The 13699-nt window shown below is 49.3% G+C and overlaps 1 protein-coding gene across 13 annotated transcripts in view; it reads left to right on the top strand.

The window, feature by feature from the left end:
* Positions 1-13699, top strand: part of DCTN1 (dynactin subunit 1) — a 134683-nt gene that overhangs the window by 93442 nt on the left and 27542 nt on the right. For 10 of the 13 annotated variants that reach the window (XM_050944872.1, XM_050944876.1, XM_050944874.1 and 7 more), the window contains 3 exons: positions 2359-2379; positions 8631-8822; positions 12453-12650. In XM_050944872.1, coding sequence (XP_050800829.1) covers positions 2359-2379; positions 8631-8822; positions 12453-12650 — 411 coding nt within the window. The remainder of the gene's footprint in view (positions 1-2358; positions 2380-8630; positions 8823-12452; positions 12651-13699) is intronic. The other 3 variants (XM_050944877.1, XM_050944879.1, XM_050944878.1) reach the window with 1 other exon arrangement.

Genomic DNA, 13699 nt, shown 5'->3' with positions numbered 1-13699 from the left:
ATCCATCTGTTGGAACAGGCAGTACTACCTTAGTTCTTGAATGTGCAAAGTTGGTTGTCAGTTTAAAATATTCCAGCCCTTGGCTTGTAATTTTTGTCAAGTACCAAGAACTCCTCATATCTGCTTCTTGTAAGCCAAGAGGCCCATTCAGCTAGCATTTCTATTGTTGGCTCTGACTTTTCTGATGCGAACCATTCCATAATAGGACAGCAGGAGCCATGTTTGAAGCAACATTTCTCTGACAATAGAGACTTTGTTGAGTTCCTCTTTAACATGCTGTAGTGGCAGTCCAGTGCGTGGCTAGGAGTGAAACACCGGAACATGCCTAGGTTGCTAAATCCCTGAGAAGAGAGGGTTTCTCAGAGCAGGCCTGCTTTATGGAAGCTCTTCTACAGTCTTCCCCCCCTGAGGAGGGCCAGAGTTGACAGATAGTTACATCAGGTTGTCAAAGATTCATTCCACAGAATGGGTTTTCTTGTGGATGTTTTGAGGGGCTCAGCTTTTCCAAAGCACTCTGGAAGACCTTACACTGCCAGTCCTCAACATGAAATTAATCCCTGGGTTTTTTAGCTTCTACTGCTTGGTGGGAACACTTTCCTGATGAGTGTTTTGCAAAGTAAGAAAACTCTGGAGGATGTAAATCTTTCACTTCTATGTTAAAAGTAGCAGCTACCCAGAGTTAGACCCTCTGGGAAGTTTTCTTCTGGAATTGTGAGCGAAGTAGGATTTATCCCCAAAGGATGTGCCAGATGTCAGGTATTCGAAGGGATTTGCATTTTACTGTGTGTCCCTTAGACTATTCTGTGCAATTCTGATATTAAAAAGAAAGAGAGGGATTACTAGAAGCCATGTGTTACCTGGTTTACCAAAGTCTTATGTGCGAATGAGACCCCCCCCCTCAGGTAAAGACGTGGATCACTGCCTCGCTTAAACTCTGAAGCTTTGTCTTCCTGCCCTCACCTACAGGCCAGCTGTTTTACAGGGCCTTGCATTGGCCAGTGCCTCTGTGGTTGTAGCAGCCAGATAGTTGCCAGTCGTGTGATTAAAGGCCTCATTCCTAGTGCCACCCAATGGGAGAAGAGCATGAGGGCTGGTTTCTTTTGACCTGCTCTGGTCCTGCTGACCTTCAGACTTTCTAGTCCATCGTTTTACCTTTCAATGGTAAAGGAAAGCAGAATGTAATGGGCTTGAATGTGCCCCGGTGATACTGTGTAGGCCATTAAGTGTGACAGAACAGAAGCTCCACCTGTAAGTGTCTCTCTTTTCCTGTCTGATTCGCTCCCAGTAATGGGAGTGACACGGATAGGGAGTATATCCCGTCATGCTGTCCCTGCTACACGCTGGCTGAAGAAAGCTGCTCCAAGTTCACTTCTGCCTGGTGTCTCGATTTCTATTAAATCTTTGTTGACAAGGCACCACACAATGGGACAATCTGTGTGTTGCAACCACACAGCAAGGAGGCGCGTAGTGTGAAAAATTCTTAGGTGAGGGGTTGCCAGATTGGTTGTCATAATCTTGTATCATCTTCCTTGATACAGAGGACAGGTGCGTTAGGCTGAATGGGCCTACCTGATAACATGACACATTTTATTCTTCAGAGCCGAGGGGGAAATGGCAGTGCTGCCTTGAAAATGCCTCCACGTTTGAGGAGAAGTGTCACAAAATGCAATGCCTGTGGTGTTGTAATGGAAGGCGTTTGAATCCTTTTGCTCTTGCTTCTCTTTGGGCAGCTAGTGACACTTGAGCGTCAGTAACCTTGTTTAGAAAAGGGGGGGGTGTGCGTGAAATCCAGGATCCTGCCAGCAGAAGCCTTGAGAGCCCTGGGCAGTACAACAACTCAGCAGGGTGTTTCTCTGGCTAAGCCAAGGGAGTCCAAACTTTGCCTTTCTGAGATCTTTCCAGGAGTCCACTAGATGGGTCAGGTTGTGGATGCCCCGAGGGCAGCTGCAAGGACAGCAGGTCTCAACATGCCGGGCGTCTCCATTGTCCAAGTGATCAGGATGGAAGACTTCCTGCTGGGAAGATCTTTGTGGTCCTGCATCTGCATGTTAAAGAGAGGGGTGGCCATGGTAGAACTTTGGTGTCTTCGGTGCAAATGACTGAAAGATTTTTCTAGCCTGGGTGTGAGGTGAGCCACATCAGGGGTCTGTTCCACCTGGGACTGTTGTGGGAGCATGGGGGAATGAGCATGTAGACCTGATGCTATGCACACTAATTGTGGTAATGTCTCTTTGTTTCCTTTACCTTGTTCTTTCCTGCATCTGCTGCTGCTGCCGCTGCTGTCTCTGTACCTCTGTTCCTGTCTTTCCCTGTATGAATGTTTCTCCTACTCTGCCTTCTACTCCTGTTGCCCTCCAGACCACCACCAGGCGGCCCAAGGTGAGAACCAATAGCTGTGGTCAGTGGGCATTGATCATTACCGGAGGGCTAAACTCCAGTGTCTGTTTCCTGTGGCCCTTTTCCTGTCCTTTTGTGAAACCTAGGAAAGCTCTGGTTTCACAAAAGGACAGGAAAAGGGCCACAGATAGAGATGCTTCCCTGGAGTGAATCTACAAGGGTGAAATTGTCATCAAGGCCAGGGCCGGCTCCAGAGTTTTTGCCGCCCCAAGCAGCGGAAGAAAAAAAAAAAGCTGTAATCGGCAGCAGCTCCACTGCGCTGCTTTCTTCTTCGGTGGCAATTCGGCGGCAGGTCCTTCCCTCCGAGAGAGACCGAGAGACCTGCCGCCAAAGAGCCCGAGGTGCCGGCCCAAGCACCTGCTTGCTGGGCTGGTGCCTGGAGCCGGCCCTGATCAAGGCTGTTACTCTCTGCTGTTACCCAGAACTAATTTAATGAATTAGAGCATTAAAATTCCTTGGTGATCCTATTTCCACTTTATGGCCGAAGCTCCCCTCCAGGCGTCCCTGTGGTAAGGTTATACCTTGGCTGTCACTGATTGCTATTCCTTACCTTATGAGGTACTTTGCTGCAGGAGGCTTGAGGTTGTTTGTGGGGGAGGGAGTTCTGAGTAGTGTCTTTTAAGGAGACAATGACAAAGTCATCCAGGATTATGTAAAGCTGTGGAGAGAGCCTGCTGTGTGTAACACAATCTGCTGCTAGCAGTGCAGAGGAGAAGCAGAGTTGCGGGAGACGACAGCTTGGACACAGATCCTCCAAACGCCTGTGGCTACGTGATGATTTGTAAATGGCAAACACATGCTTGGGTTGCAGTGTTGTTGGAGCCACGTTGGTCCCAAGATATGAGAGAGACACGAGGCGGGTGAGGTGGTACCTTTTATTGGACCGACTTGTGTTGGTGAAAGAGTCGAGCTTTTATGCTACACAGAGCTCTTCAGCCGACCTAAGAAGAACTCTGTGTAGCTCAAAGCTTGTCTCTTTCACCAACAGACATTGGTCAGTAAAAGATGTTACCTCATCCACCTCGTCTCTCTAAACGGGTGCATTCTGTTTCATGAGGTGGTGGGCTCTGATCATGTCTTTGATTTCACTGGGTTCCGTGGATAGCTCCAGGCAGGGAAGATGCATTTATTTGTTCATTCAGTTTATAAAAAGATGTTCCACTGATAGGCTCCCACTCAGTGCTCTGACAATACTGGAAATCTTCAGTCCTTACCCCATGGAAGTGCGTGTTCATACTGCAGTTGCATCCAGAAACCCCAGTGTGGCCTGGGGTCCCACCAACCTAGGTGTGGCACAAATATGTATACACACTTCCTGCCGTCAGGAGTTGACAGTCGAACCAATAACAGACTGCTGCTAGCACCAAAAGTAAATTAATCTCACACACACACACACACACTTCTTCCAATAGTTAGTAAAATCATCCCCCCAAATGCCGGGGAGAAATGATGGGCTTTGTTATGTGACCAGAGTTAAGGTACCTGCCCTAGGGGATCAAGAAGCGAGGCCAGTTGGAGTCCCGCAGCCTTTGTATCCTGCCAGTAGCAAACTCTCGCTTACAGCAAGAGGGCTCCTGCCTGATTGCTGCTCTGGTCATGTGGCACAAGGGGGAGAGGTGGCTGCTTGGGGTAATTATCGGACAGAACATTTAGGGTGTGAAGTTTGAGCCACCACTTCGAATTCCACCCGGAAGCCAGTGCAGTTCCCAGGGTGCTCCCAGTGAGAGAGAGACTGCGCAAATGGATTTCTGCATTCTGCATCCGCTTCAGTTTGAGTGATGTTAAGATGTAGCCCCGTGTAGAACGCTTTATGCTGGTCTGATCTCAAGGAAACAAAGGCCTGGGTAAGGGTAGTAGGCTTGCATCTGACCGTCGCGGCCATTAGTCACCCCACTCCACCCAGATAATAACATGACTCCTTGGGGATGTCTGCTGCTTCCACATCCCATAGCCCCTGGATCTAACCGAAGCCCAGGTTACAAACTAGAGTGGCCAACAGCAGATGTTGAGCCAATACTAGCCCGTTCTGCCAGATCCTTGCCTAGCCTTGCCAGCGTTCTCTCCGCTGGCTAGCTCCTCTGGGTCAAGGCCGCTAGCAGACACTCCCTGCGCAGAGCTGACTATTGTGTTATACTGAACGCATCTCCCCCATGTCTCCTTACTACCCCTCCTAGTGTCCCCTCGTATACCCTGATCAGCAGGGGAGACTGAGTTAAATCCTGCAGGGCCCCAGACAAGTGTTTGTCAGAGCCAAGGCTATCGCCCACACTTACCAGTGGTATTCTCTGTCCTTAGGCAATTCCAGCTAACTGCCAGGCCTTAGATGTATCCACAGCCCCTTGTGGTCAATGGTAAATATTCTAACTCAGCCTGAACACCATATCCTCAGCCTTGGCTAGAAAGAGTCAGCGGGCTGGTGCCACTAATGCAGTTTTCCCCAGCCCCAGGTCTGAAGTCAGAGGGCTCTAGGCAATGCCAGAGCTGCTTTACCATGAACGCTTCCCAAAATGGGAGCTTCAGGATCATTTGGTAGCTAGCAGGGTTGTTAGTTTCCAGGGGTGTTTTGAACAGGGGCCTTGCAATGCTGCTTTCAGAACACCTGGTGTCCTACCCTCCCATAGAGAGGTGTTACCAGTCTCAACAAGCTCTGGGTCCAGCTTCTCCCCCTGGCCCTACCCATCTAGGGAGGTCCAGGCTCCAAGCTGCAGCTGGTGGCCTTCAAGCACCCCAAACACTTCCAGCCTTTCAGCAGTGTTACTCTCTGAAGATTTGCCTGGGTTTGTCCACTGGTGACACTGCCCTGATCCCGCGGACACTGACAACTCAATCTGGCTACGTGGTTTTATCTGCAAAGTGCCATGAAAATTCCTTTCAGCAAAGAGATTTCCTTGTGCAGAGTTACCATACCTTTAGTCCCAGATTTGGACCTTAGCGTCCAAAATATGGGGGTTAGCATGAAAACCTCCAAGCTTAGTTACCAGCTTGGACCTGGTACTTGCTGCCACCACCCAAAAAATTAGAGTGTTTTGGGGCACTCTGGTCCCCCTGAAAAACCTTCCCTAGGGACTCCAAGACCCAAATCCCTTGAGTCTCACAACAAAGGGAAATAATCCTTTTTCCCTTCCCCCCCCTCCAGGTGCTCCTGGAGAGATACACAGACACAAGCTCTGTGAATCCAAACAGAGTGACTCCCCCTCTCCGTTCCCAGTCCTGGAAACAAAAGCACTTTCCTCTTCACCCAGAGGGAATGCAAAATCAGGCTAGCAAATCCAACACACACAGATCTCCCCCTGATTTCTTCCTCCCACCAATTCCCTGGTGAGTACAGACTCAATTTCCCTGAAGTAAAGAAAAACTCCAACAGGTCTTAAAAGAAAGAAAAATACATACAAATGGTCTCTCTGTATTAAGGTGACACATACAGGGTTAATTGCTTAAAAGAATATTGAATAAACAGCCTTATTCAAAAAGAATACAAATCAAAGCACTCCAGCACTTATATTCATGCAAATGCCAAAGAAAAGAAACCATATAACTTACTATCTGATCTCTTTGTCCTTACACTTAGAAACAGAAGATTAGAAAGCAGAAACTACTTCTCCAAAGCTCAGAGAAAGCAGGCAGACAGAAAACAAAGACCTCAGACACAAAATTCCCTCCACCCAAAGTTGAAAAAATCCGGTTTCCTGATTGGTCCTCTGGTCAGGTGCTTTAGGTGAAAGAGACATTAACCCTTAGCTATCTGTTTATGACAAGAGTAGCCTGCTTCTCAGAGGTGGGATGTGCCTGGCAAAGGCTGGTGCCACAAGGTCTCTTCCCAGGACCAAGGGTGGATGCTCCCAGTTTCAGAGGGAAACATGGAGCAGCCTGCTTCTCCACAGGGCACTGTACCTCCATCAGTTAATTGGGTAGGCCAGACTTCTGCATCATGTGCCCAGAGCTCACACGCTGGAGATTCTGCAGTGTGGCGCCTGCTGGGGCCTGATTTCAGTGTCCTGTTGAACGACTGCTGCTCAGGCAGGATCAGGCAGCATTGATTCATTGCCATAAATGGCTCTCGAGTGCCTGTGCACATGCTGATCTGGAGGGATGGTGTGACTGTACCCTAGCTAACGTATAGCTGAGCTGGGACTTAGGCCATGTCTACGCTTAAAATGCTACAGTGACAAAGCCATAGTGCTGCAGTGTAGACGCTCGCTGCAGCCGTGGAGGGGTTCTCCCATGGCTGTAGCTAATCAGCCTCCTCGAGAGGCGATAGCTGGGTCGACGGAAGAATCCTTCCATTGACCTAGTGTAGTGACTCGGGTTAGTCACACCCCTGAGAACTGGCTTTGCCAAGGTACGTTTTCAGTATTTACCAGCCCTGAGACTTGATAAATACGGCGTGTGCGCCGAAGAGCCAATGCCAATGAAGCTAATGCTCAGTAAATTATCTGACTGACTCTAACACACCTGGATGCCCCAGTGACGGGTCCGTTAGAAACGCATGTCAAAGAGGAGTTGAAGGTAAGCTATAGTCAGCATTTTCTGAGAAGTTTGCTGCTTTTTTGTAGGCCCCAGATTCCCTTTGTCTCCTCACCTGTACTGCAGCCCTCTTACACCACGCTGCTGGGAGCCCCGACCCGTCCAAAGAACAGCTGCATAGGCACCGTTCCACCACCAGTGTGGTGTCCGTTGTTACCATGCCTGTGATGGTGCGTCGTAGGCTTGCTTCATTACCGAGCATGGCTCTTCCTAGGGAACCCTGCCCCTTCTAGATGAAGTCAGAATTTACCAACTACCAATTTCCGTGTTGTGTCCTGAAGTTAGAGACAAAGAACAGTATATAAGAGAGACGACTGAACTCTCCCAAGAAGCAGGAGTGAAATCTGCCCGAGTATGCTGAAGAAACAAGATTGAAATGCGAAATTAAAACAACTCAGACTTGAAAATTGAAACTCTCCAAGTACCCAGTACCAGTTGTTTGCTAAATTCTGAATAATACATTAAAAATGTTCAGAAAATGCAAATTCGCAAATGTCATTTACAAGTGGCCGACTCTGGAGGCCTTCGGGGCAATCTGGCTTGATGTTTGCAGATTTATGGGTATCCGTCATTTGGTTATGTAGGAGAGTCTCCATCCAAAGCTATGTTTGGCTGGACCCAGGCTGGGGGATTGGACCTAGTTTTGCAGGTCCAAAGGCTGGTCTGTTTGTCACACATGTCAGGCTTTCTCTTCTACTGCCACATCCTCCATAAGTGCACCTCCGTTATTTCTCCATGTAGCCTTTGTTAGACGTTAGCAAACTCCTCACTGCTGCTTCATTTGTTGTCACTCCTGGGATCCGCCCCCTCCAGTCCCCTAAAAGTCAGAGATTCCAAGGCCAGCAGGAACCATTGTGGTCGTCTAGCCTGACCTGCAAAGCTCATTTGTCTAGTATTGACTTCCAGCCATTTGATCATGTTAGACCTTCCTCTGCTCCCACTATTCCTCCATGTAGATACTTACAGGGTCAGATCAAATTACCCTTCAACTTCTTTGTTCAGCTAAATGGACTGAGCTCTTAGAGTATCCCTTCAGGGCAGGTTTTCCAACCCTTCAGTCACTCCAATTTATCAGCATCCCTCTTGCCTTGTAGGCACCAGACCTGAGCACAGGATCCCAGCTCCAGCTCCCTCACCCGGAGCAGTGGTAGCTGTGCAGGGCTCTCAGGATAAAGGATACCGAAAACATAGCGTTGTCCCTTCCTATCAGCATATAGGACTCAAGGTGTGGCATGGATCTGCTGGGCTAGCACCGGCCCATTTTTCCAATTCCCTTGCCCACTGTTACCACCCTCTAATTGGTGAAGCAAAATGTTTCTTGCCCTCAGCCCTGCCAGAAGCCCTTTTCTGAAGGTACCGGGTATGCTTAGTGGGGACTGTGCTCACACCCAGCACAGGCCCTTGCAGGTAAGTAGAATATCGCACAGTGCCTGCGTGTTCTAGGATCATCAGCAAGTCCTTAGGTTCTGCAGTAATTACAGCCTATAGGGTTTCACTCCCTGGGTTCGTCTGTGTTGGAACCAGCCCTGGGAGTCCCAGGCCCTCAGCCAAATGAATTGGTAATGGTGCTCTGTCCCAGGAAGGGCTTGTTTTAAGAGTAACATGGAGGCAGAGTTCAAAGTGAGGACCGACTGAAAGGTGGAGACAGAGGTGAGTGATGGCAGATCCCTGTTCTGACTGTCTTCCCCCTTGACGATATTGTTTTGCAGCCTACCCGGACTCCCAACTCTGCAGCATCCAGCGGTACAGCTGGGCCCTCCGGCTCAGCTTCCGCCTCAGCGGGTGAGATGAGTAGCAGTGAGCCCAGCACACCTGCCCAGACGCCTCTGGCTGCGCCGATCATTCCAACTCCTTCCCTGACCTCTCCGGTGGCACCTCCTTCAGCTCCTTCCCCCACCAAGGTAAAACAGTGCGTGGCTGTCTGATTGCTGTACCTGAGTGGGGGGCGGAGGGGCAGCTAAAGGGGGAGGGGAGTGCTCAAAGGCAAGGAGGCAAGAGAACAGGCAGCAGGCAGAGGGGTATGGCAGGGGAACTGTTTATCAGCCCACCCTAATCCATGCTCCGACAAAAAGGGCCAGGGAGCGCTCTTGTGTGACTGCACCTGGAAAATCCCAGTCAGTTCTGGGCACCACACTGCCACAGACTGAAAGCGATACAGAGAAAGCTGCTAAAACAACCTGGGGGCTTGAGTGGATTGTCTTCTGAGATGAGTCTGTGTAGCGTGACTAAGAGTAGACCAAGGGCAGACGTGGGGCGAAACCCCAAGGCTGGAAAGGAATTCAGGGTGGTGAGAATATTGCTGCTTAGCTCAGCACTCTACAAACATTCATAGAAACCTAGAAGATCAGTGTTGGAAGGGACCTCAGGAGGTATCTAGTCCAACCCTCTGCTCAAAGCAGGACCAATCCCAACTAAATCATCCCAGCCAGGACTTCTGTCAAGCCTGACCTTAAAAACCTCTAAGGAAGGAGATTCCACCACCTTCCTATGTAACGCATTCCAGTGCTTCACCACCCTCCTAGTGAAATAGTGTTTCCTAATATCCAGCCTAAACCTCCCCCACTGCAACTTGAGACCATTGCTCCTTGTTCTGTCATCTGCCACCGCTGAGAACAGCTGAGCTCCATCCTCTTTGGAACCCGCCTTCAGGTAGTTGAAGGCAGCTATCAAATCTCCCCTCACTCTTCTCTTCTGCAGACTAAATAACCCCAGTTCCCTCAGCCTCTCCTCGTAAGTCATGTGCCCCAGCCCCCTAATCATTTTCGTTGCCCTCCGCTGGACTCTCCAATTTGTCCACATCCCTTCTGTAGTGGGGGGACCAAAAACATTAACCCTTCCAGCATCCTTGTGAGACTAGAATATGGCGGCATCTCATTTTAGAGATGAGGAAACTGAGGCACAGAGATCAATGTCACACAAATTGGAGCTGAGACTAGACCTCTGGCTCTCAACTCTGTCCCATGGCTTCAATTCTAGGTCTCTTGGGTAGAGAAAGTCAAAAGGGTGTTTTTTTTGGTTTTTGTTTTATTTTGCCTGAATATCAAGACTGATCTCCTGACCTTGAGAGGGATCTGGGCTGAGGAATATTCTCCCCCAGGGAAGGTGGAGAAGCCCCACTCTCTGGGACAGGGCAAACTGCTAGGGAATATCCCGTGGGGAACAACCTGCCCTGGCCTTGGAGGTGGGCTGGGTGATTTAATGGGTGTTTGATGGCTGATAATTACTATCTAGGCCAATTTTGTTCTTTAAAATAGTTTTTCATTACTTCCCTCCTGTACCTTCTTAATTAGCTGAATTTCGAGCTTATGAAAGATTTAGGCCAGGAGGGCAAAGTGTGAAAAAGCATTTGAGGTTTTGTGTGAAGTCCTGAGCTGGAGAAAGCACCACCTAGTGGAGGGAAAAGGCATTTCAGCCTCTCATGTCGTCCCGGGTTCATCTCCAGTTAGACCTGTGCCTGACACCGCGGTGTTCACTTGGCAGTGCCGTTACTGATGCTTAAATCAGCTGAGAACACAGAAGAAAAAACCTCTGGTATTTGACAACACTTAGAGCCTCATCAGTTTCAGCGTTCGCTCTGTAGAGTCAGTCGGTTCCTGCTGTTGTTTGTGTGGGTGTTTCACACAGCAGCAGGGGGAGAAATTAAGAGAAATTAGGAAAATGTGATTGTGAAAATGACTATGTTTTGGTGGGGTGCTTGGGAGCAGGTGTAGGTCCCCAAACTAGTTGCAGCTATTTTTAAAAAAAGGGGACTACTCTTCAAATGGATGGGGGGACCCCAGGTTAAATCAAGAGCGAGTGCCAGCGTTGTAGCTGCGTGATTTGTAGTCAAGCAAAGACTCTTCTGAAACACCCGAAGGGATTTTCTGCCGTTGGCATGCTGAGCAGCACCCCATTTGTTCACTCAGGCAGGTGACTGCCTGCTCACTGAACGTTTGTGCAGGGGGAGAACGGCTTTGTCTGCTCAGTCACCCAGGCGCTGGGAGTTCCACTTGGATCTATGATTCTCCCATCAGGAAAAGCCCATGCGTGGCTGCATAATACCTCACAGGCTTTGTGCTGCCTCTTCCCTGTGCAGGCAGCTCTCCAGTGACCAGGCAGGTAGGTTTTCGGGGAACAACGTGTTAGCCTTACACACGTTTTAGGGAGAGTCAAAGTCCCCTTCGAGCCTGAAGGGCTTCAGGAAGAGATGTTTCACCTCAAGGGGGTGGGACCCAAGAGGGCTGCATTAGAATCTTGCCAGGAACCTGGGGACTGTGCCTAATTCTCATGCACTGGAGTAGATTACAGCCACCTTCAACTTTAGTTTGGAGGAGACGCTTCAGGTCCCAGCATACGCTGCTCCATCTTTGAGCTGCCTTTGCTCAGCTCAAGATGGAATGTTGCTTGCTGGCACCAGACCCCTCTGTGGGCTACACCTGTTAAAGGTCAGGATGACTTTGAACTGGGTTTTGAAACCCAACTGATGCAGTGACTCTTTGTCGTAACAGAGCTGAGTGACTTCCTGTTGATGCTGGTTACCTGGGTTATCTTTCAGTGGGAAAGATCTGCCCTGCTTGTCTCTAGAGAGCCCGCTTGTTAGAAAAGCCTGGAAGAGGCATTGCAGTCAGACGCAATGGCTAGTTTGTGGGTCAGAGTGGAAATGCCATTATGGCACTGTCACTTGCCGAGAGATCAGGGCTGTGCTCCATCCTTACCTGGGTGAAGAATTACATGTGTGCTGGATGTTGCACTAAGCCTTTCCTTCTAGAGATGAAAGTGTCCAGAGCCATGATTCCAAAACCTTCAGAATCCAGCCTACAAAATCTCTTAGCCGTGCTTAACCCCCTTTGGGATAGTAACCGCCCATTGTATTGGCGCGACTGACGGGGGAGAGATGGGAAACAGTTAGGATGCCTTTGGTGTTCAGTAGAGTAACCCCTGGCATCAGCTAATAACTCTCCAGTTTACAGTGGGCACAGTTTGTGTGTGTCTGTGAGTTGTTAAACTTCATTGAAATAAGCCTTAAAGCATTAGCCATTACACAGGCTGTAGTTTAAAATCACATCGCTTGTCACATTAGAGCCCCAGTCCTGTTAGCGGAGACACGTTTTCCTTGCATGTGTCATTACTTTGACCCCTAGGGGCAGGAGAGGGGAATTAAAGGAGTTAATTTTGTACATTATTGGTTTTCAGACGGGCTCAGCACTCGCAAATCTCACTGAAGTCCCATGGAAGTGCAGGTGCACAGCACGTTTGTCGGCCAGGCCGTGTCTCAGCACATCGAAGTGTTAACTGTGTACTGTGGGTGAAATGAAACCCAGTGAGATTAAAACGTTATACGGGCTTTGGAAGTGGAATAATTTCATTCACTTTGTTCTTCCAAGAGGCCTTTAATGGTGCTGGTATTGGAAAAGGGTTGACTGAATTCTGAGAACTGGGTCAGACTTAGGTTTTGTTGCCTGTGCATTAAATTGGAGGTATTTGGAGAAATCCATTGTTAAGTGACATCTCTATTTCTCAGAGTAACCTCCCATTTTCCCCTGGCTATGCAGGAGGAGGAGAACCTGCGTTCTCAAGTCAGAGACCTGGAGGAGAAGCTGGAGACTCTGAAGATGAAGCGAAATGAAGACAAAGCAAAGCTGAAAGAGCTGGAGAAATACAAGATCCAGTTGGAGCAAGTGCAGGAGTGGAAGAGCAAAATGCAGGAACAACAGGTTGACCTCCAGAAACGTCTAAAAGAGGCCAAAAAGGTGAGCATCTTCCTGGCGGCATGTGGCAGCACCAGAGCTGTGCAGCTCTTGTTAATGCCGTGTCAAGGGAGCCAGTACGTTCAAGGCTCTTTCATCGTTGGAAATCAGACTGGGGCGTTCTTACTTTATTTTTGATGCATCCACTAGCATAAAAACATGAACTCCCCCAAATCCTGTCTTCTGAAGAGATGTGGGCCCTAAAGCAACCTGTGACCACGACATAGCGAACATTGGCTCACGTACTGGTTTGAGAATGCAAAAGCCCAGTGGAAGTAAACAACACTCAGTGCTGAATTAATTTGTACAAGGCGCTAGATATGTCTGGGCCCATTATCCTGGTGGCATCTTCCTGTGGTTTATTTTGGCCTATTTTCTCCCCATATCTGAGGCAAGAGTTTTGTCATGGAGCCACGCTGGCCAGCTTTAGCCAAGCTGTGCTTTGGATAATGTGTCCCTTCTGCCAGGGGCGTCTGCAGATTCCCACCTGTGGCTCATGATGAAAGCTCCTTGACCCTGGGGGAATCTTCTGGAGAGCGGTGGCCATTAGGCCTCTCCCCTCATGCTCCCATCCTGGAGGGGCCCAGGGGTTCCCCCTTCTCTTCCTTCTAACCACAGAAAGTGCAACGGGCTCCAGTCACACACACTGTCCTCAACTTTTCCCTAATCCTTTTCTTTCATCTGTCCTGGGAGCAAGTTTTGTTTGTAGTTAATCAGTCAGTCAGATTCCTTGAAGGAGGAGAAGAGGAGATGCTGTGGCCTGGGCTCCATCCGGCAATCAGTCAGACACATTACGAGCCTCTGATCAGATCCAGGATGCTGCAGCTGTCAGTTACGGGATCGCATTTTAACGTTGTGCGTCCTGTTTGGCCGTGTTTGGATGCCTGGACTCAGTGCGCCCTTCTGGGTGAGGGTTTTCTTCTTCCAGTGCCGCTTCTGTCAGACGCTCACCCTGAAAGTACGACTGGACCTGCCTCCCTCCCCTTGCTGTCACACGCCTTTGGCAGCGTTGTTAGTCGTGTGGGTCCCCGGATATTAGAGAGACCAGGTGG

This window comes from Gopherus flavomarginatus, chromosome 3 (genome assembly GCF_025201925.1).
Source record: "Gopherus flavomarginatus isolate rGopFla2 chromosome 3, rGopFla2.mat.asm, whole genome shotgun sequence".
Taxonomy (NCBI): domain Eukaryota; kingdom Metazoa; phylum Chordata; order Testudines; family Testudinidae; genus Gopherus; species Gopherus flavomarginatus.
The sequence above is the reverse complement of the archived record's forward strand: the minus strand, read 5'-3'. Positions and strand labels throughout refer to the sequence as shown.